The sequence below is a fragment of the Orycteropus afer genome, unplaced genomic scaffold (assembly GCF_000298275.1).
Source record: "Orycteropus afer afer isolate SDZICR_OR568_19922 unplaced genomic scaffold, OryAfe1.0 scaffold00120, whole genome shotgun sequence".
NCBI lineage: Eukaryota > Metazoa > Chordata > Mammalia > Tubulidentata > Orycteropodidae > Orycteropus > Orycteropus afer.
In genome coordinates this window covers 8130496-8154780 of record NW_006921707.1, presented here as the reverse complement: position 1 = coordinate 8154780, position 24285 = coordinate 8130496, and the positions used below count along the sequence as shown (strand labels likewise).

General features: G+C 37.6%; 1 protein-coding gene across 1 annotated transcript in view; it reads left to right on the top strand.

Annotated features, from left to right (window-relative positions):
* Positions 1-24285, top strand: part of SLC10A7 (solute carrier family 10 member 7) — a 427489-nt gene that overhangs the window by 30937 nt on the left and 372267 nt on the right. Inside the window, exons 3-4 of the mRNA XM_007944113.1 lie at positions 7561-7697; positions 13517-13592. Coding sequence (XP_007942304.1) covers positions 7561-7697; positions 13517-13592 — 213 coding nt within the window. The remainder of the gene's footprint in view (positions 1-7560; positions 7698-13516; positions 13593-24285) is intronic.

Sequence of the window (24285 nt, the reverse complement as noted above, 5' to 3'; positions counted from 1 at the left end):
CTTCTGTGTCTGTGTTAATTGGTTTCCCTTTTCTTTGTTGAAGAGGGTCTGTGCAATCCTTCTGCCTAGTCCGCCATCTTGCCCCGCCTTTCCTATCTATTAATTATTAATAGATGTTTTAAGAGAAACATTGCTATTTTTCATATTATTTCACAATCCATGTTGAAGACATATCGTTAATGTTCCTGACTGATCCAGGTTTTATGAACATAGGATTCTCTTGGAAATAAAGGAATGAAGATATTTTTAAATCAGAGAGTGGAATTAGTACAATTTATGATTCTCTTTCTGACTCATAGTGACCCTATACGACAGTGTAGAACAGCCCATAGGGTTTCCAAGACTATAATCTTTACAGAAGCAGATTAGCACATCTTTCTTCTGCAGAGCAGCTGGTAGGTTTGAACTGCCCACCTTTTGGTTAGCAGCCAAGTGCTTGACCACTGTGCCACTAGGGTCGTTATAAATTGGAATTGACTCGATGGCAGTGGGTTTTATGATTCTCTTTTCACTTCTGGTGGAAGAGAAAAAGAGGAGAAAAAGCCCATTTCCTTTTGAAGAATTATGTAGAGCTTTTAAAGTTGTCATTCCAGTATGTTTATTCTTATGTATATGGGGAAATCTTACTATCAAGTAGGATTTTTTTTAACGGTTCTTAAAGTTAAAATTTTGTTTCAGCATCATGTCTTACATTTATCTATTTTAAGAATATCAGAATTTCCCTATTTTGTTTTACAAGTGTGAGTTTAACAAAGGTCAGTTTAGTTACTTTCTAAGGTGATTCTAGTGGCAAAATAGGAAAAAGGTGATTTTCCTGAATTTGTGTATTCTGTAGTTCTCAGGTTGGTATAAATCTTTTAATTGGCATATTTTTGATCCATAGGATCAGTATCTACATTTGATAAACTGTGTCTCAAGAATTCTAAATATTCTCACCAACTATATGATCTTCTGAAGAAAACTGACATGTGACAGTGTAGGAATTCCTAAATATGTCAAAGTCCAGCTTTTGAAAATTATATGCATATAAAAAAACATGAGTAACACTTATAGGCACAGGCTATTTCTGTCAGTACCTGAATTCTAATGTTAGTTCTTAAGTCTAAGGCACAGTGATATAGAAACATACTTTCCACTGCCCTGGTGCTGGATTGATCATACTCTGAGGTCTTCCTGCTGGCCTTGGCTAATTCTCTTTGTGGAGCAGCTGCCTGCCCAAATCCTCTACTTGGGACGTTGCTCTAACTACGTCCCCTGGTGGCTGTTAATGGCTACAGCTGTTACTTATGCCATGGGAAATCTGGCAAGAGACTTGATTTCTCTCACTCCTTACTTAATGCTATTCTGCACAGCAGCCAACTTTGTGGGATACATGCAGGAGTTGAAAAAAGAAGAATGTCACAGCTTTCTGAGCCCTCTAAGGATTGACTTCCTCTGTAAGCACCTAGGAAACCTTCAGACTTATCCAGCTAATTTGGATCTAATTATGAAATGTCCTGATTCTGTTCTGTATCTAAGTAGCCATCCAAGCCATTTCCTCCATCAAAGGCCCTTTTCAAACTAATACAACATTTAAGTTATTTTCAAGAGCCATTTAAGATGGCCTAGATTGCATCATTGTGTAATTTTCAACCATCCTAAGTCCTGCTAATTTCCTGGGCAACTGAATAGTTGTAATGTAGGAGGCAACTGTTTTATTGTTATTTGTTTTCTGGTTAATAATCCCAAGTTTGTTTCAGTTAGGACTACTCTTTTTGCATCCATTACATCCTAGAATACTAGAGCACTTTTGCACATAGGAAACACTGGGTAATTTATTATTGATGAGTTTATTTAGAAAGCATTTATGTTGGCCCCATTCAAGTTTGATTTATGTTGAATAGCTCATATAGTATTGCTCATACATTGATTCAATAACATGTATTCTAAAGTTTGTTTTACATATATTACAATTATAAAGGATACTTTCTGTTAATACAAGTCTAAATCTTCAGTCTTCTGATTGTTGATGATTCTAGTTTTTGAAATACCTGTTGAAAAGATTTCTGAAATTTTGTTGTATTTAAGTGAAGTCAAGTCATATTGGAAATATATTTTATGTTTAGCTAGCTTCAAACCTGTAGTTTCAGAGAATTTGATACCTAAAAGGTTATGACAGGACCAATTCAATTAAACAGAAACCAACTAATGCCTATGCCAAAAGGCACTGTGCTTGAGATAGCTACAAAGATGAGCAGGAAGCTCTGGGCCTCAAAAGGCTCCCAAGGAGGGAAATCTATGCAGATTTTTCCTTATTTTCCTAAGCAGATTATTTTAAAAAATTTTATCCCATTAACTTGGAAATAAATATAACAAATTTTAAACTTGAGGCTCACGCTGCTTGTTTTAAATCCAGAGCTATGAGCTGACTCTCAGAAAGTGAATCAGATAAAGGTTAAATATGGGTTGGAAGGGAAATTGGTATGTAATGAAAACATTTCTACGTTGCAGTCAGAGACCTTGATTTTAAGCAATTTTTGATACTGTCAGTGAGACTCTGGTATAATCAGTACATTATGTGGAGAATCTCCTTAAGTTTATTGTAATAGAATTTGACTTGTATTACAGGTGAATAACCTAAATGTATGCAGAGTCATCTTTTCAATTATTCATGATTGATGGTATTTATATGAGTATATGACCTAAACTTTATATATATACACACACATTATATATTACACACACACACACACACACACACACATATATCCAAAAAAAACCCAAAATAAACTCACTGCAATCGAGTTGGATCTGACTCATAGCGACCTCTCCTTGGGTTTCCAAGGCAGTATCACTATGGAAGTAGATTGCCCAACCTTCCTTTTGAGGAGTGGAGCCTTCTGGTTAGCACTTACATGCCATAGGCACTATGCCACCAGAGTTCCTATATATATATCCAGACTCACTTCCATCAAGTCCTTTCTGACTCATAGTGACCTCCATTGAGTTTCTGAGACTGTAAATGTTTACGGGAGTAGATCGCCCAATCTTCCTTCCATGGTACAGCTGGTGGGTTTGAACTGCTGACCTTCTGGTTAGCAGTCAAGTGCCTTATCCACTCACTACACCAACAGAGGTCTCCATATATGTATTTATATAGGAGTTCTGGTGCATGGTATCTGAGGCATTTTGACTGCTAACCAGAGGGCTGGTGGTTCAAACCCACCAGTCGCTCCTTGGAAGGAAGACTGGGTAATCTACTATGTAGAGATACCACCTCAGAAACCCAAGGAGGGGTTGCTATGAGTCAGAACCAACTCAGTAGCAGTGAGCTTGGTTTTGTATATGTGTGTGTGTGTGTGTGTGTGTATAAAATGAACTTTAAAGTGTTTACTTACCTTTTTATTTTCAGTGTTAATTTATTTTATTCTTATGGTATACAAATGAGATGCAGAAAATATATGACATTGGGTTAAAGTGACCATGTTACAAACTTTCCTCAGGAACACTTCATGCCTGTTACTTCCCTGTTGTAAGAGGCCTCACATGGCCCAACATGGTCTCTAGGCCCTTGTGACTTACTTTGCTGGGATCTTAACTGTACCATTCTTCTGACACAATGTCAGCTATTTCTAAGTTTATTAGGTCAGCTAGTATATTCTAGGAGCTACAGTGGCATAGTGCCTAAGGCACTTGACTGCTAACCAGAAGGCTGGCGGTTCAAACCCACCAGCCACTCCTCGGAAGGAAAGTTGGGCAATCTACTTCTGTAGTGATACTGCCTTGGAAACCCAAGGAGGGGTCGGTATGAGTTGAATTGAGTATATTCTAATTACATTTTATGTTTTATAACTTTTTTTCTGATTATAAAAGTTGTATTTACCCATTGGACAAAGATTAGAAAAGAATAAAAGAGATAGCTATTAATACCAGGGCACTTTTTAGTCTTTCTTTTCCCTAAACATATGTTTTATACATAGAATATTTGAAAAATAAAATTGGGATACACACACAAATACATACACATATTATCTTATTTTTTCTATGTAACATTATATAATGATTATTTATCATGTAATTTAATATTTTTACTTAATTTATCTTCATTTAGCTATAGTTAAAAATAAAATAATTTAAAATTTGCTTACCTTTATGAGCATATGATTTATTCATACAGTTCAGAAACATAAAGTAAGGAAGTATGTATGATGAAAAGCCTTCCTTTCAGCCTTCCACCAGATATCAAATTCTCTTTTCTGGAGACAACCAATATTAACAGTTTCTTGTGTATTCTTTCCAAGATATTCTTTACAAATCACACATACCCTCTCTATAACTTGTAGTACTTAATATTGTTTGGCACTATACCATTTTTTTTAAATAGATCTTGGAGATTGTTTCCTATCAACACATAAGAATTTCCTGTTTCTTTTTGAAGGCTGATTAGTACTCCATTTTATGGATATATCTCATATTTTATCAGTCCTCTATTAATGGACATTTAGGTAATTTATAAGATTTTGCTATTAAAAACAATACTGGAAAGGGTAACCTAAAATATACCATTTCCCACATTTGGGAGCATATTTGAAGGATAAATTCTGGAATTACTGGATCTAATGATATGTAGAGTTTAAATTGTGATAGCTATTCCAAGTACAATGGTCCCAGATACTTGGCATATGTGTGTGTGTGTGTGTGTGTATTTGTCCCTTAGTATTTGTTGAATGAAGGAATGAGTTGCAGATTGCTTTTCATAGATTGTGTCAGTTTATACTCTTATCAGTAAAGTTGGAGAGAGCATGTACTCCCACATTCTTGCAAGTATAGTTTTAACAGCTCATGTTGTTGTTGTTGTTATGTGCCGTCAAGTTGGACTCGACTCATAGAGACCCCTCCTTGGGTTGCCGAGGCAGTATCACTACGGAAGTAGATTGCTCCACCTTCCTTCCGAGGAGTGGCTAATGGGTTTGAACCACCAGCCTTCTGGTTAGCAGTCAAATGCCTTAGCCACTATGCTACCAGAGCTCCCCAACAGCTCATAGCACTCTGGTTATACCATGTTATTTAATTGTTCTCCCACTTTTGGAGATTTAAGTTATTCCCAGGATTTTGCTCTAATAGATGATGCTGTGATAAATTCTATATATAGATGTTTATAATCATTTTCTATATCCTTAGGATAAAAATCTAGACATGAACTTTTTGGTTTTAAGAATGTGATTGTTTTTTAGCCTTTGATATGTGTTTCCAAATTATTTTTCAAAAAAATTATATTGTTTATATTCCTATCAGATGTATGTACAAATGCTTAGGTCCTACATACAGGCTAATCATTTTTTTATTACAATATTTTTTAAACAAAAAAGAAGGATGTAGTTTTAAATGCCTCTGAGTACATTTAAATGAGATTAAACCAGTCTCAAGACTGCTGAGAATTCTGTGCTATTAGTGTGGAACTTTTAAAATTCTTATTTAGTTTAAGGATAGTACTCTTTGTCATCTGAGAGTTAGGTCTGATCTGAGGCCTCAGTGTAGCTTCTAGTATGCCCAGTGTTGCCCATAAACCAAAAAACCAAACCCATTGCCATTGGGTAGATTCTGACTCATAATGATCCTGTGACAGAGAACTGCCCCCATAGACTTTCTAAGGCTATAAATCTTTGCAACAGCAGACTCTCTCATCTTTCTCCCATGGAGTGGTTGGTTGGTTCAAATCACCATCTTTTTTGTTAGCAGCCCAATGCTTTAACCACTAACCACCAAAGCTACTAGTGTTGCCCAAAATCAAAAACCATATCTGCTGGCATTGAGTTGATTTTGACTCATAGTGACCCCCATAAGGATTCCAAAGCTGTTTATCTTTATGGGGGAGCTCTGGTGGCATAGTGCCTAAGGCAATTGATTGCTAATCAGAAAGCTGGTGGTTCAAACCCAACAACCACTCCTCAGAAGGAAGATTGGGCAATCTGCTTCCGTAGGGATACACCTCAGAAATACAAAGGGGTCACTGTGCATTGGATTTGACTTGAGGGCAGTGAGTTTTGTATATATATATATCAATATATCAATATCAATATATATCTATATCTATATCTATCTATCTATCTATATATATATATATATCTTTATAGAACTAAATAGTATCACCTTTCTTCTGCAGAGAGGGTAGTGGGTTCAAACCGCCTACCTTTTTGTTAGCAGTACAGTGCCTTAAGTACAGTGCCCAGTGGTGCTGAGTTACACCCAGATTTGTATTTCCTTGGATATCATCAGGGACATCCTGTGACCATAAAGGAGCTGCTGGGTGTCTCCACACTGGGGGATAGATAGTAGGAGCTATTGAGAGATTCTAGAATGTGGTGATCAGTCATTGAATCCACATTAACCTACTGTTTGTTAAATCAATAAACTTTGGCTAATGTTTTTGAGGCTGAGAATCTCTTGAACTTCTTATTTGAATGGTCTAGGGGTGAGGGTAATACAGTGCTGTGTTTGCAACCAATGAATTTCTGGTATCTAAATATGCTTTAATGACTGCCTGCATGTTTTAAAGGACCATAATTTTTGTATTACTTTCTGCATTTGTTTTATTTGAATTGAATAACCACATAACTCAAAGAAATTCAGATGCAAATGTTTGATAGTTTGTATATATTTGAACCCAAAAGATTAACCAATTAAACTTTTTCAGCTGTAAGACTCATAAAATGTACCTGATTTGTCATGTTTAATGTATACTTCCCCCAGCCCCCTTTCCTGGGGCAACTCTGAAATAATGGAGGAAGCAGGCATGGATTTGAAAGATGCCAGAAATGGGTTTGATTCTGAGCTGAACGGCAAAAGCTTTCAAATTCAATTTCTTCACCAGTAAAATAGGAATAATAATATCTGCCTAATAGGATTGCTGCGGGGATTAAATGAGATAACGTATATACAGTGCCAAGCTCAGTGCCTGGCATATAAATAAATGTTGACAACAAAAAAGTCTAATGAGTCAATTTTTGGGGAAAAGCTATTTTGAATTATAGAATATCCTTGAGGAAGACATTTTAAAAAGTTGTTATTTGTGTGTAGATTCAGTAACATCTTGCCAAATTGATGCCTTATTAGGTCCGGTTTACTAAATAGAGATTAATTATCTTTAATTAAAATGTAATAGGTCCTGCTAAAGTTTTTTTTTTCCTTTTTTTTACAGTGTCAACAAATACAGATATTTGTATATATAATATTTATATATCATATAAATATTTATTTGTAGTATCAAGAATTCTTAAATTGAGAAGGTAGTTATAAAGGTAGTTAGCTTAATCATCTAGAATCTTATGAATCTGAATTTTTGAGGTATGTTGTATATTAAAGAAATTAGAATATTTCAGAAATTTTATTTCAAATTATTTTTCTAATCATCATGAGTGACACTTTTCTCTTAAAATTCTGTCCCTTATGCACATGTGCATAGATAAAACTTTAAACTATAAAATTACTCCAAACACTAATTCATTTGATGTTATTTTAGCACAAACTCTATTCAGAAATAGTTTTCTTACATTTGTTATTTTGTGTCCTTCATTTTTCCAGGAGCTGACCGGTGCTTTGATGCATATAAAACTGCATCTTTTTATTCAGATCTTTACACTTGCATTCTTCCCAGCAACAATATGGCTTTTTCTTCAGCTTTTATCAATCACACCCATCAATGAATGGCTTTTAAAAGGGTATGTTTAAATCTTCTGAGGGGTCTACTTTTAATGGGGCATCTTTAAGTGACATTATTGTTTCAGTGGTGGCTATATACATATATATGTGGTATCTTAAAAACATTATTATTCTTTATAATAGTATTTCCTAAGGGAAATTCTTGGAAGACTTTATAATGGAATCTTAAAATACATCCTCATGCTTAATCTCAAGGTTCTAGGATGGACACTTTCCTGAGAAATTTTAAAGAGCGGTGTTGGGAGAAGAATGGAAGGGAGTGGAGGATCTGAGATGTATATGAACAACATATAACATATGTTGTCAATTGAATGCTTTAACCTTTCCATTCGACATGTTACCAGATATGTGCAGATAATGGTTGAGCATAGTATGTGTTTTTCAAACTTACAGGGAAAGGAAAAATATATATATAGGACAAACATTTACTTTTTCACTTCTTTTACTTTATGTTTGATATAACACTTGAATTAGTAATAGGAGCTCTGGTGGTACAGTGCCTAAGGCATTTGACTGCTAACCAGAGGATTGGTGGTGCAAACCCACTAGCTACTCCACAGAAGGAAGATGGGGCAATCTACTTTTGTAAAGATTTACTGCCTCGGAAACCCATCGGGGGTTGCTGTGAGTAGGATATCAACTCTGTGCCAGTGAGTTTGGTTTGGTTTTATTCTTCCATTAAAAATATTGCCATGCTTATTAAAAGAATTTAATGAGTTTTAGAAATTACTTGAAGGGGTTGAAAACTAACCTCATTTTAGTATCATAGTATAGTAGATAAAATGCTAGACTGAGAGCCTAAAGATGGAGTTATGAGTTAGGGAGTTAGGGACATTCTATGTAACTCTGGGGAAAATCATTTAATAGTTTTGAGCCTCAGTTTTTCTGTCTATAAAATGGAGATAACCATACTTTTACCGACTACTTTACTTTATAACAATGTTGGGAATATCATTTGAAATCACTTCTCATTTATTTGTTCATGTCATTTATATAGCTTCTCTCATCTGCAAGGAATTAGGGGAACAAGATGAATATGATTGACGAAGTGACAGTTTTGAACTTGGGGAGATTCTCAGGGTATGATTGTCAATAAACGTGTAAATAGCTAAACAAGATAGATGTAAGTGATGTGATGATAATAAATAATGTGATATGATTGAGAGTGGGAGCTCTGGTAACACAGTACCTAAGGCACTTGACTGCTAACCAGGAGGCTGCTGGTTCAAACCTACCAGCAACTCCTCAGAAGGAAGGTTGGGCAATCTACTTCCGTAGTGATACTGCCTTAGAAACCCAAGAAGGGGTTGCTATGATTTGGCCCTACTCAATGGCACATAACAACAACAACAATGATTGAGACTGGTTAGGTGGGCAAAATGGTGATTAGACTGCAGAGTTCTGGGACCAGAACTTTGTAGACAATGGAAACAGAATATGCAAAGGCTCTACAACAGGAACAGGCCTAGTGTGTTGGAGGGTCACTCATGATGACCAGAGCCTAGAGATAGAGTGAGAGATAATAATATGATTTGGGGTTGAAGAGCTAGGAACTATGTCATAGAGAGCCTTGTAGGTCATGGTCAAGCATTCAGATTTTATTCTAAGTGCTATAGAAAGCTATTGGAGAGTTTTTTAAAAAGGAGGTGATGTGGTCTGATTTGTATTTGCAAATCATTCCTAGAAGGGCCAGAAGGAAAGCTAGGAGTGCAGCTTGGAGGCTAGTGTGGTAAGGAAGCAGTACAATAGACACACGCAGAATATATTTTGCATGCATTTAGAGCCCTCCAAACCCACTGGTGGATAAGATGTATACAGAGAAGGAATGGAAGCAACCTAGAAAAACTCCTGGCTTTTAAGTATGAGCCACAAGATGGCTTACCTAGGGAGAAATAGATTAGGAACAGGAAAAATAAGGAATGCTGTTTGAGCCAGATTAAGTTGGAGATAATGAACATAAAGCATAAAATGCCATATAAATTTGATGACATCATTATTAGAGTGACAGTGTGTTACTCATATCAAGAACTGATGTTTATTGCCATGTGTAGGAATAGGAAGGAAGAAATAGATAGATATTAAGTCATTTTCTTTGCCTTCAGGGAACTTCCTGTTTAGTTGAATGTTGTTGTTCTTAGGTGCTGTGGAGTTGGCTCCTAATTCATGGCAAACTCATGTACAATGGAAGATTGGATTGTTGTGATCCATAGAGTTTTCATTGGCTGATTTTCAGAAGTAGATCATCAGGCCTTCCTTCCTAATTTGTTTTGCTCTGAAAGCGCCACTGAAACCTGTTCAGCATCATACCAATATGCAAACCTCCACTGACAGACCAGACACGGAGACCAGAATTCTACCACTGAATTGAATACATGGGACATATATACAAAACAGTAACTAACCACAAAGAGGCAGCATATGTTTTGTGAAAAAGAATGGTGTAATCAGTTATGGTGTAAGAGGCTCAGAAAGTGTGTACTCCTAAAGTAGAGGATTTAAAACAAGGTGTTAATGAGAGACAGAGGTAAAGTGACTCATTAGAGCTAGGTCTCAGAAGACCTAAACTACTGGGCTGAGGAGTTTGGGTTTGTATCTATAGATGATGGAGAACTCTTAAATACTGAAAGGGAGAACAACATGCTGAAAAGTGGTCAGTAAGAAATAGGAATTTCATGGCATTGTAGTGGGTACATAATCAGAAGAGTAGCGCTTGCAGTTTCAGTGTGCTAAGTACAACAAGCACATACCTCTTACCTCAGGAACTTAAAGGGCTATACACTAGCCTAGCTCACTCAAAGAAAGCCCTGCCTAGTTCACTTTCTCCTTCCTCCTCCTCTCCAGTTTGAAAGAGTACACACTTAGCATGTTAACTTGAGGGAGCTGCTGACTCCTACCTCAGGATCACATCAGAATAAATATATTCTGAGTACACACTCCTTACCTTGTGATGTTAAAGGGCAAGAGTGGAGGTAGGGAGACTATTCAGCCAGTCTAAATGAAAGTGTCCAGACTTGGCAAAAAACATCTGAATAGGGATGATAGCAATAGTCATGGAGAATAGAAAGTTGGTTGTGGTGACTGATTGATTTACGAAGAACATGAGGAAGAGAAATAACTCCAGTTTTATACTGGGTGGTTAGGAAAAAACTGGTCCCATTGACAGAAATAGGTAAATCCAGAGTGAAAATTGATTTATGAAGTATATAAACTCAATGTGAGTCATGTTTAGTTTGAGGTGGTAGTCATAGGCAGCCACAAATTTGGGAATGATGTTTAGGGCTAGAAATGTAAATATGAAAATATTCTTATAGATTTGGAAGTAAGATTGAGAATAAGGCAGGAGATCTAGGAAAATACCAGCCATGGAGTTAGTTCTGACTCATAGCGACCCCTCCTTGGGTTTTTGAGGTGGTATCTCTATGGAAGTAGATTGCCCAGTCTTCCTTCCAAGGACTGGCTGGTGGGTTTGAACCGCCAATCTTCTGGTTAGCAGTCAAATGCCTTTGGCACTACACCACCAGAACTCCTTGATTTAAGAGATAGGAGACAAAATTTGAATGATGAAATGCTGTGGTAACCAATAGAGTAGAGTACCTGGAGAAGGAAGACAGTAAGGAGAATTAAGATGGGGGAAAGGATATTGGATTTGGTAGCTAAGGGATTACTGTTTAGGTTGCTGCTTTCACTAGTAGAAGGGGCAGAATTTCTGATTGCAGGGAAATAAAGAGAATGAGTGGTGTGGTCATGGAGTCAGATACTCTATGTTCTGTACTCTTTAATGAAGATCAATGGTGAGCAACACTGCAAAAAGTAGGATTGTATCTCAAGCAGGCAACAATACTGATTTTGCTGCTATCTATACCTGTATGTTGAATCTCCTGCAACCCATTTAAGGAATTTTTTTTTTTTTTTAAATGGCCCCTCCTGTAATATCCTACTTGTAGAAAGCATGTGTATTCAATATATAATTTAAGTTTTTTTCCTAAGATGTGGAGAATTCTGTTTATTTATTTATTTATTTATTTATTTATTTATTTATATAGAGGGGAAAGGTCCGGAAGAGAGTTAAAAGACTGAAAAGGGTAGAAAAGCCTGTCTATACTGTTGGTGGGGGAGAGGAAGGAGACAGACTGGAATAGGCCTAGAAAAAGCTTTTTGACCCTGGATAGTAGAATAAAACTTTGACCCTGGATAGTTGGCTTTATAAGATTGGGCCAGTTACTTAACTTCTATTTGAACTTCAGTTTTTTCTTCAGTAAAATGGGAATAATAATTGTATCTTAAATCCTTGTGAGGAGTAAGTGAGAGAGTGCAGGTAAAGTGTCTACCACACATGGTAAATACTCAGAAAGTATTAGTGATGATGGTGGTGGTGATTATAGCAAAGGCTGAGAGATTAGGAATTCGTAAGTAGGACAGGCAATTTTAGCACCATTTGGGAAAATAGACCTTAAAAGAAGGTCATATTGAATGAATTATAAATTTAAAATTGGAAGAATATTAAATTAGGCTACAAGACTTAGGGGATATTAATATTTTTTTTCTTATGACATGGCCAGATTGGTATAAGTGAATGGAATGAGAATTAGTTTAGTGATAAATTTAATATCTACAATTAATTATTATAACTAGGGTCAGCACACTGCATTCTTACAGTAGGTAGTCAACAAGTCTTATTGAATTAAATTGAGTTGGAAAGTCCGTAAAATGTGTCTAAGTATATATTTTCAGTCAAAATGAAGTAATATATCTTACTCTTTTTTTTTTCTTATTTCAGAGGTATTATAAATTCGTTGTGGAAAGTTTAGATAATAGAGTCTTACAAAAGTGAATAAATATCATCTGTAATTCTACCCACTCAAAGTATGTTTAAGACAGGTACTCTGTGTCTTCTATCTCCCTCATAGTTTCATTTACTGATCATACAATTTATTTCTATCCTAAACTAAAAGAATAGACTTATCATGATCCGAGGAGTATGCACATAGTTTAATAAAAACCAAATTGAGAATAGATATTGTAGAATCTGAACTCAAGAAACATGTGATTGTGTTTTGGCTATTTGTATAATAATATTACAACACATCAACTTCTTTTATGAGATAAAATTTTGAGAACTGCTATTGAATAGGAAGGAATCTGAAAATGTAAACTTGTGTTTCATTAAATATTTTTGAATATTTAAGTTGTTTTGAAGTTGTATTTTTACTCAAAGAATTCCTACAAAAACATGTCAAAAGATTTTGCCTTACCTGAAAATATCCTAAGATGATATGCATTTATCAAATATGAAGATATTTGCAGGTGAAGCAAAAATCTTTTTCTTGCATTCTTTGTAGGAATTCTTTGAGTAAAAATACAACTGCAAAACCACTTAGAAATTATTAGTAGCTACAACGAGGGGCTCACACATATCAGAGATTGTGAAGACAGCACAGGATCGGGCAGCGGTTCATTCTGTTATGTACAAGGTGGTCATGAGTTGGAGCTGACTCATTAGCCACCAACAATAACATCAATCGATCAACCATTTTTACTGTTTTAATTACTACGTTCACTACAACATGGCTATTTTTGAATTGTATAATAAGAGCTTAAGTACCTTCCAAAATAAAATCTCCCAAGCCCGTGGAACAGAATGAGAGCTCTGAGCTCATGTGTGCAGCATCTTCTGAGTATTATGACCTCTCATGTAATTGTATAAACTCAACAAGGCATGTGCGTCAATAAACACTTCTGTTTTCATTTGCTCAGTTTTGCTCTATTAGAATGAATATAGTGAAAACCATTTATAATTGCATTTTCTTTTATTTTTCAGTTTGCAGACAGTAGGTTGCATGCCACCCCCTGTGTCTTCTGCAGTGATTTTAACCAAGGCAGTTGGTGGAAATGAGGTGAGTCTGGGGTTAACTTTATTTAAACATAGGTGGGTGTTGTGCTTCAATGCCTGTTTTGAACACAGAGGAGCCATGTTGTGCAGAAAACTCATAACCATAGCAGTTTATGAAAGAAGCAGGTGGATTCATATGTTGAGGAAGATGACAAAATTGATGATGATGAGTGGAATTTAGGATTTTAAAGAAAAGAGCAAGGGAGAGGAATGAAGTAGAGAAGGTGGCTTTTTCACATAGGAATCCAAAGAAAGGAAATTTTCATCCAAGATGTGTAGACTGAGAACACCAGCTCTGGCCACTCTTTAGTTTGTAAAAAATTCGGAACAAACTAAGTTGATGTAAGGAGCTCTGGTGGTGTGGTGCCTAAGGCACTTGACTGCTAACCAGAAGGCTGGCGGTTCAAACCCACCAGCCACTCCTCGGAAGGAAGATGGGGCAATCTACTTCCGTAGTGATACTGCCTCGGAAACCCAAGGAGGGGTCGCTGTGAGTTGAGTCCGACTCGATGGCACATAACAACAACAACAAGAAGTTGATGAAGAAAGGGTCAGTTTAGTGTTTTAATAGCCAATAAGGATAACACAAAAACAGGAGAAATTAGACCAGGTTTCCGAGATGAGCTCAGAGAAATTTTCAGCTGTAGACAACTGTGGTAAAAGAAGAGTGCTTACAAACTGGATTAGCAGTTGCCCATTTCAGAAGTTATTTATAGGCTAAATATTCTCCTTTGGTTGAAAGACCTTACAACTTCATACTAATGAGGGGCTTTTTCTTTAAGAAAGCTTATTTCTCCTTTCTAGCTCTATTTTCTGGTTCAGAAAATACTACTATCGAATGAAGGAAGACAATAAGGGGTTCCCAATTAAATTTGTTTCTAGCTTTGTGCTGTTTTGTAGGCTCTTCTTTCATTTTTGTCCACTTCATCATTCTAAAAGTATGTATTAATGACCTACTATGCTGTATATAGCAGCTCTAGTGGCATACTGCCTAAGGCACTTGACTGCTAACCAGAAGGCTCCCGGTTCAAACCCACCAGCTGCTCCTCAATAGGAAGAGTGGGCAATCTACTTCTATAGTGATACTGCCTTGGAAACTCAAGGAGAGGTCACTATGAGTTGGATCTGACTCCACGGCAGTGAGTTTGGTTTGATTTGGATGCTGTGTGTGTGTGTGTATGCATATATGTGTATGTATGTGTGTGTGTGTGTGTGTGTATATATATATATATATAATATATATATATACATACATATACATATAGGAGCTATGGTAGTATAGTGCCTAAGGCATTTGACTGCTAACCAGAAGGTTGGTGGTTCAAATCCACCAGCCACTCATCGGAAGGAAGATTACACAATCTACTTCTGTAGAGATATTGCCTCAGAAACCCAAGGAGGGGTTGTTGTGAGTCAGAAATGGCTTGACAGCAGTGAGTTTTTTTTTTATATATGTATTTTAAAAAAACAAACAACTTTATCGAAGTACAATTGACATGTGATTATTTAAAATATACACTTTAATATGTTTTCACTTATGTATGCACCTGTTGTGTACCTAGTGCTGCTGTAACAGAATTATTGCAAAGTGGATGATTTTAAATGCCAGAAATTTATTTTCTCACAGTTCTGGAAACTAAAAGTCCAAATCAGGGTCTCAGGTGTATAGATTCCTTCCTTGTTGGTAGCCCCGAGTATTCCTTGGTTCCTTTGTGATCCTCACATGGTATCTGTCTTCCCCAGTGTGTGGGAGCCTCTGTGTCTAATCTGCTCTTTTTTATGTAACTCAGCGGTGATTATATTTAGAACCCACTCTACTCTGTTAGTCTGCTTCTGTAAAGATTTACAGCCTTGGAAACCCAGTGGGGGTCGATAAGAGTCAGAATCATTCAATGGCAGCGAGTTCTACTCTGTTGTGATCTAACTAGCATAACAAAGCCCCTATATCCAAACAGGATTACATTAACAGGTATAGGGTTCAGAATTTGAACACATGCTTTAGGAGGCACAATTTAATAACACCTGTGATCACAATTGTCACAATCAAGATAATGAATGTATCCATCTAACATATCCATTATTCGCCAATGTTTTCTTGTGCTGCTTTGTAACCTCTCTCTCCTGCCCTTCCTAGAACCCGTCCTCCCCAGGTAACCACTGATCAGCTTTCTGTCACTACAGACTAGTTTGCTTTTTCCAGAATTTTATAAATGGAATCATATATACGGCAGTGAGTGTGTTTTTTTGGTTTATGCCACAATTTGTTATCCATTCACCTGTTGATGGACATTTGGGCAGTTTACAGTTTGGGGCTATGCCAAATAAAGGTGCTATGAACGTATATGGATATATGCTTTCATTTTTCGTAGGCATGCCTAAAAGTAGAATGCCTGGACCATATGGTAGGCCTATGTTTTAGGACTTTTCAGCCAAAGAATAATCACTTATTGATAGATACAAAAATAGCTTCTGAAGTGGTGGACAATTGTTACCCTTATGTACAAGTATTCTTTTTGCCATAGGTGTATGTTTAACTTTTTATAAAATTGTCTGTTTTTCCAGTTCCTCTACATCCTCATCAACTGTTAGTCTTTTTAATTTCTAATATGTATGTGGTGGTATCTCATTGTGGTTTTAATTTGCCTTTTTTCAGTGACTAATGATATTGGACATAGTTTCATGTACTTATTTGCCATCTGTATGTCCTCTGTGGTGAAATATCTGTTTTAAAAAATATTTTTAATGGAGTGGTTTGTTTTCTTACTTTTGGTCTTTGAGAGTTTTATGTAATCTGGTTGCAAATCATTCAGATAAATGCTTTAAATATTTTCTACTTGTCTATAGCTTACCTTTTCATTTTCTTGTGCCACTTCAAGAGCAAGATGGTAGTGGAGACACTAAAAGGTGGTTGGATTCTAGATATATGTTGAAGGTACAGGATATGCTGATGATTTGGATATGGGTTATGAGAGAAAGAGGGACCTTGGAGAGTAGAGAGTCCCTGGGTAGTGCAAATGGTTGATAGGTTGGCAGTCCGGATCCACCCAGGGGCATACCTTGGCAGACAGGACTGGCAATCTGTTTCTGAAAGGTCATAGCCTTGAAAACCTTGTGGAGCAGTTATACTCCACACCATGAGTAGGAACTAAAAATCCCAAATTCTCAGTGGTTGTCTTAGCTAGCTAGTGCTGCTGTAACAGAAATACCACAAGTGGGTGGCTTCAAAGAACAGATATTTATTTTCTCACAGTTTAGGTTAGAAGTCTAAATTCAGGGCACCAGCTGGAGGAGAGGGCTCTTTGCTCTAAGGGAGGATCCTTATCTTAGTTTCTGTAGTTTCCCTGATTTTTGTGTATTCTTTTGTGTCTAATCTGATCTTCTTGTAACTCCTACTGATATGAATACATTAATATAACAAAGAAAATTATCTCCAAATAGGATTATATCCACAAGTAGAAGGAATAGAGTTCCAACACACATTTTTGGGGGCACACAATTCAATCCATAACAATGACTAAACATACAAGTTTATTTGTTATTAATGATATATGTCCAGTGTGGATCAGTGAGAAGATCTGTTGTTATCATTAAGGAAACGTGGCTAACAGAGGCTTTGAACTTCCCTCATGTATACCTCCAAAACGATGACATGTAGCTACACCATCTAGACAGAACATAGTGCATTATCAGTTGCCAAGGCAGGTAAAGAGAGAGATTGGAGAATCACCAATAGACTTTTCACCACCTAGGCTGGAAGTAATACGTGACACTTTAGCTCATATTGAATTGACCAGAAGTCCTTTGACTTCACTGTGTACTGTCATCCAGGTGCCCCAAAGGAGAGGAACACTGGATATTGTGAACCTTTGAAATGTCTACCTCATGAGTAAAGATCATGATTTTGTTTTTTGTTAAGATACCTATAAAATACCCAAATGGAAATGTCAGTTAAGCAATTGAAGATGTAAAAGTCTGAAGTTTAAGGAGGGTGTTGTGGTTACGTTTGTGTGTCAGCTTGGCTGGGCCTGGTTGAGTGGGAAGCTGAATGTAGTTATTCCCCATGGTGAGATTGGTAATTAACTCCATGGCGGAATCTACTGTGAACAGCTGAGTAGTTGCCTTTGGGTATGTGGTCTGCTTCCCATATACAAGAAATAGTTTTGGGAATGGTCTCTAGCTTAGGCACACTTGAACCCTGTATGTATTTGTGTCATTGTTTAGCAGCCTGCCATGCTCTGCTGACTTTGGGACTTTCAATGGACTTGAATTAATGGCCTGCCGTGTGGTTTGGTAATGTAGGGGCTATGCCTTTTTACTTGTCATCCTTGAGCTTGTCAGCCTCAGTAGCCAGCAGCTTAGTGAAGAAAAGCCAGGAGCAGGAGGCAGAGCTGAAGCCCAAGGTCAAATGGCTTTCACCCAGCCCCTAGAGCCTGGCACTTTGAACTCGGACTTAAAGCCTCCAAATTGTGCGAGAATAAAGCCTGTTTTTTCAAGCCATCCCATTTGTGGTATATTCTTGTCAGAGCGGCACTAGGTAACCAGCACAGAGGGGTCTAACTTACTGCCTAGACTGGAGATATTTATTAAGAAGTCATCAGTGAATATATGGTATTTAAAGTCAAGATTGGCTGAGACTACCTGGGTAGAGAGCATAGGTAGAGAAGAGAAGAGGTAAAGGTGATGAGGCCTAACCAGCAAAGGAGATAGAGAAAGTGTAACTAGTCAGATAGAAGGAAAAATAGGAGATTGTAGTATCCTGGAACCCAAGTATCCTAGAAGTCAAGTGAAGGAAGTGTTTGAAGTAGAAAGGTATCATCAGTTGTGTCAGCTTCTGGTGATCTCAGTTGTATAAGGTGAATTCTAAGAACTGACCATTGGATTAAGCTATATGGAGGTATTAGTAATCTTGACCAGAGTTGTTTTTTGGAGTATGTGGAGTGTTGAGGGCAACACATTGTTTAGAGTAGGCTTAAGAAGAATGAGAAGAGAGGAATTAGAGACAGGAGATATAGACCACTCTTTTGAGGCTCTTTTTGATAAAGAGGAAGAGGAAAATGGGGCAGTATTCAGAAAGGGAGATGGGGTCAAGAGACTTTTTTCTTAAACATAGAAATTACAGCATGTTCTATCATGATGGGAATGGTGCGGTAGAAAGGAAATTACTGATATGTGGGAGAGTGGAAAATTGCTGGAATGATGCTTTTTATTAAGTGAAAGAAAATAGAATCTGGTCGTATGAGCTTCAGTAGGAGTGTGGGCCATTTATCCATAACAGGGCAGGCAGAGTGTGTAGATATAGATGCATGTAGTAGATGGTTAGAGAAGCCCCTGGGTGGTGCAAATGGTTAACACGCTCAGCTGCTAACTGTAAGGTTAGAGGTTTGAGTCTACCCAGGGTCACCTTGGAAGAAGGGCCTCTTGATCTACTTCTGAAAAATGAGCCATTGAGAACTCTATGGAGCATGGTTCTACTTGGACACATATGGGTTGCCATGATAAAATCCACTTGACTGAACTTGTTTTGTTAGATAGGTAGAAGTGGCAGGGTACACTGGAAGTTCTCTCTTGACTTTTATTTTCCTAGTGAAGTAGAAAGCAAGATTAGCAAGTGAGAGATGATGGGATAGGAGGTATTGGGTGTTTTTGAAGAGAGAGGAAGGTAACAATCCCAAACCAAACCCACTGCAAAGTCTATTCCAGCTCATAGTGACCTTATAGCAATAGAACTGCCCCATAGGGTTTCCAAGGCTGTTAATTTTTACAGAAGCAGACTGCCATGCCACATCTTTTCCTGTAGAGTGGCTGGGGGGTTTGGAACCACTGGCTTTTGGTCAGGGGCTGAGCGTTTTAACCATTGTGCCACCAGGGCTCCTGACATTTAGACAAATAGAGTGTGGTAGAATTGCCAAGCAGCACTAAGAACCTACCAGAGATCCACAGTCATGCGTTTAAAACAAAGACAGATATCACATGGTTGTATGTTTTCTCTTAGCCACATTTAGCTTCTTGGTATTAAATGGAAATTGGCAGGTGGATGGATTTAACTAAGAATCTCTAGTAGTGGTGAAGTGGTTAAGGCAATAGGCTGCTAACCAAAAGGTTGATGGTTCAAACCCACCAACCACCCCACTGGAGAAAGATGATGCAGTCAGCTTTGTAAGGATTGACAGCTTTGGAAACACCATGGACCAGTTCTCTACCTGTAGTGTTGCTGTGAGTCAGAATTGACTCCGTGGCAGTGGGTTTGAGATTTAACTAGGATTATGTTGTGCCAGGGAATTATAGTTTAGGATTAGTGTTTGCTTTGATTTTCTTTCTGTTGCCTGGAAAGAATCTGAGGGAAGGGTCTCTTGTTTATCTGAGACCAGTGTTAACTGGTTTAAAGGAGCCATTTATCTCTTTTTAATTTGATTCCCTTAACAGTTGTATAGGTTACATCGATTTAAAAGACAAAACAATTTTTTGTTCTCAAATGATTTTTAGCAGAAGTTCAAAGTTCATTCATTTTCTTGACATTAACATATAGCAATAGATTCTTCTGCAGTGTATTTATATGTTCATCCCCCAATAAATATTTAAATTCATTACACGAATGTTTCACGTTAATAATGTTGAATTTAGAAATATCTCTTTTGTTTTCTAAATGTGTTGGCCTAGTTCTTTAGATGTTTATATTTTGCAGCTTCCTGATTATCAAGCATTTTTATAGAACCAGAGAATAAGATAATTTTGAATTTTGAAAATTGAGCTTCAGAAAAGGAGCTCTGGTGGTATAGTGGATAAGGCATTTGGCTGCTAACCAGGAGGTCAGTGGTTCAAACAATGAAGTTTGCAAAGTTCAATTTGTTCTCATTTTGTGATGTGAAATGAATAGACTATTTTATATTTATGTCAGATTGTGGTAAAAATGTTCTGCAAGTGAAAATATTAGATAATTTTAACTTTTTTTTAAAAAAATAATTTTGTAGGGTAATTGAAGATAGGCTTTTGTTGAAGTAAATGTAAAGGAAGATTAATCTTTTGTATAGTATGTTAGAAAAAAAATCTAATCTAAGAGTGTGTGTGAAAGGGGCAAGGAGGTGGCATATTCTGACATCCTCTAACTACAGAAGAGGAAAACAGAATCACCATCAACAGCCCGAGGCCTGTTCTTATGAGGCCAGACATTCTGCCATCCTCCAGCCCTCTTACTAACCTTGACACCAACCATCCGTTCTGTAGCATACACCACCTCTCTGCTGGATTCAGTAATTCGCTGCAGTGGCCACACAGAACTCACAGATTATGGGGTTTATTAGGGAAGCAACAGGCTACAATTCAAGTTCAGAACATGCTCAGTCTCTCTCAGCCAGCAGTCTCACTCAGCAGCCAGCAGTCTCTCTCACTCTCTCAGTAGCACATCTCTCTCTCAGCAAGTGCGTCGCTCTCAGCAGCATGTCTCTCAGCCGGCAGTGAGAGATTCCCTTCTGCTTCTAGGAGGGCTCCTTTTGAGCCTGGCAGAGTGGCCAAATTAACCAATCCCAACATCAGAATTCTATATACCTCAGAGAGAGTGAACTTCCCTGAAGATTGCTTTGTGTTGCTCCAGGTGGATGACTTTTAACAAGCAGCTACTCAGTTACTCATGGTGAAGTGGGAGTTACAAATACTATGGCTAGAAAAGCCATATCATGTAATTTACTACACTGTTGTGTGAAATGAATTTATTGGTATAAGCAAATGAGGAGATCTAAAAGTTAAGTCCAGTCTTGAGTCGAGTTTGATGAAGGTTCTGGATGCATTTCTCTGTGATTCACTGCTCTGTTGTGATGTATTGGTTTTGCACTCATGTTGGTTTCAACATGAAAGTAAAATTGCTGCAACACGTTTGCTGTGCTGCACTATTCTTTCAAACTGACTGCTCTTGGTAGTGTCTATGACATACTAGAAAACTTTTTTTCCTTGAGACTTTTGTGCTGTTACACTTCTTTCAAGGTCATGTTTCAGCTCTCATGGACTTGTTTTAATTGTCTTCAGCTTCAACTTGAACTTGCATATAAGAAGTTGATGGTCTGTTCCACAGTCAAACTCCTGCCTTGTTTTGGTTGAAGATACTGAGCTTCTCCATTGCCTTTTTTCACAAATGTAGTTGATCTCATTCCTATGTATTCCATCTGGTGAAGTCCATGTGTATAGCCACTGTTTATGTTGTTGAAAAAAGGAATTTGCAATGAGTAAGTCTTTGGTCTTGCAAAATTCTATCATGTGATCTCTAGCATCATTTCTATCACCAAAGCCATATTTTCCAAGTACTGGTGATTCATCTTTGTTTCCAACTTTTGCATTCCAATCACTGGTAATAATCAACATATCTGTATTGCATTTGTGGTCAATTTCAGACTGCAGAAGTTGGTAAAAATCAATTTCCTTGTCTTTGGCTTTGGCAGTTGGTACATAAATATGAATAACAGTAGTATTAACTGGCCTTGCTTGTAGGTGTATGGATATTATCCTATCATGGACAGCATTGTACTTCAGGATAGATCTTGAAACATTCTTTTACAATTAGTATATGCTGTCGTTATACATGTAAAGGGTCACTATGAGTCATAATCGACTTGATGGCGGAGGCTTGGGTTCTCATTATACATTATCTATAAATCATTAAATTATAGAGTTGTGCAGCATATTTGTTTTTAATAATTACTTTTTTTGATGAATGTAGATATATTATAGTGTCATTTCGAATAATTCCTTTATTTTTATTTTATTTTTTATTTTAAGAGCTTGTTTTACATTCAACGTTATGTGTATGTTTAGTTTTACTCCCCATTTACCATGTCCAACCCTAACCAGGCTCCTCCCTCCCTACCCAATAACTCTCCCCCTGTGCCCCTTATATTTATGCAATTCTGTTTGTCCTGCATTTCCTCAATTTGAATGTTGGTCCTCTGGTGTTCTGTGATCTATTGCTCTAAGGGATATATTACCATGAGTATGTGGGTGCGTCATCCTGGGTTGAGTGGTCTGCATGTACATCTTGTTAACTATTGGACTGAGAGCCAGCCCCTGGGGGTGAGTTTTATTTCAGGAGCAGAATGTATTCCAGGGCCATAGTATTGGGGGTCTCATCAGATTTCATCTGATCAGTACTTCTGGTCATTATTGAGTTTTTGGATTTTGTTCCACGTTTTTTGTCCCATTCTATCCAGGATCTCCAGATTTGATCCTTTCTTGAGTGGTTAGCATTGGTAGCTGGGCACCAACTAGTTCTTCTGGTCTCAAGGGCCATCGTGCCATCGTGTCCTATGGCTGATTGCTTCCAAATGCCTTTTTTTTTTTTTTTTTGCATTCTTCTTCGCTTCCAATGCTAGGAGACTGTTAGCTCTATCTTAGATGGCTGCTTGAAAGCTTTTAAGACCCCAGTTGCTACTTACCAATGTAGGATGCGGAACAACACTTTTATATATTTTGTTGTGCCAATTAAATCTGGTGTCCCCTAGTGCTATGGTCCTGAGACAGGAGATTTATTGGATCTCTCTCCCATAGTGTCTGGGTGTCTGTGAGGGATTATTCTGTGTCTGTCTTCTATTGTTTCGGTAAGGATTGCAGGTATTTTGTGTCACTGGTGTCTGTGCAAGATTGGCCTTAGCTGAATGTATCCTTGGTTTAGAGTATACTCCTGTTCATTGACCCCCATCTGATCCTTTCAGGTGTTTATGTGTTTATCTGTAGCCTGGTGTTTGGTGTTAATGGCAATGCAGTATTGTGGAAACATTGGTTGGTATTAGCATCTGTCATCTATCCCTTATGTGCACAATTCGGTGTCCTCCCATTTCCTAATGTTATCATAGTGGTGACAGATCCTTTCTGTATATCCCTCCCCTTAGCCATATCAGCACGTGGGATGCAACTAGCCCAAAATTAATCCCTCCCCTTCCCTCCACATCCTGGTAATCTACAAAGTGAGTTCTCTTTCCCAAGCAAACCCTTCTTTGTCTTTTTACAGTAATGGGCTCATACAGTACTTGTCTTTCTGTAGTTGACTTACTTCATTCAGCATAATGTCCTCCAGGCTCATCCATGTTGTGAGATGATTTGCGTATCCCTCATTGTTCTTTTTAATGTAACATAGTATTCCATTGTGTGCATGTACCATAATTTGGTTATCCACTCATCCGTTGATGGACATTTAGGTTGTTTCCATCTCTTTGCTATAGTGAATTGTGCTGCAGTGAACATAGGTGTACATATGTCTGTTTGTGCACTGTCTCTCACCTGTATAGGATATATTCCTAGTAATGGACTTGCTGGGTCAAATGGTAGTTCTATTTTTGGTTTTTTAAGAAAATGTCATACCGTTTGCCACAATGGTTGTACCATTTTACAATCCCACCAGTAGTACACAAGAGTTCCAATATCTCTGCAACTTTGCCAGCATTTGTTATATTCTGATCTGTTAAACTTTGCTGTTATTACTGGAGTGAGATGATATCTCATTGTTGTTTTGAGTTACCTGTAGCCCCAGGGTTACAGGTGAGGAGAGACAACTCAGGGACACCCAAAGTAGCAGGCAGAAAGAGCAGGAGAAAGGGGATTAAAAGCCAGGAAGCCAGAGAGAAGAGCAATCAGCCAAAGGGATTAGGTGAGGAGAGGAAACTCAGGCCGCCCAGAGTAGCAGGCTGGAAGAGCAGGAGAAAGGGGATAAAAGCCAGGAA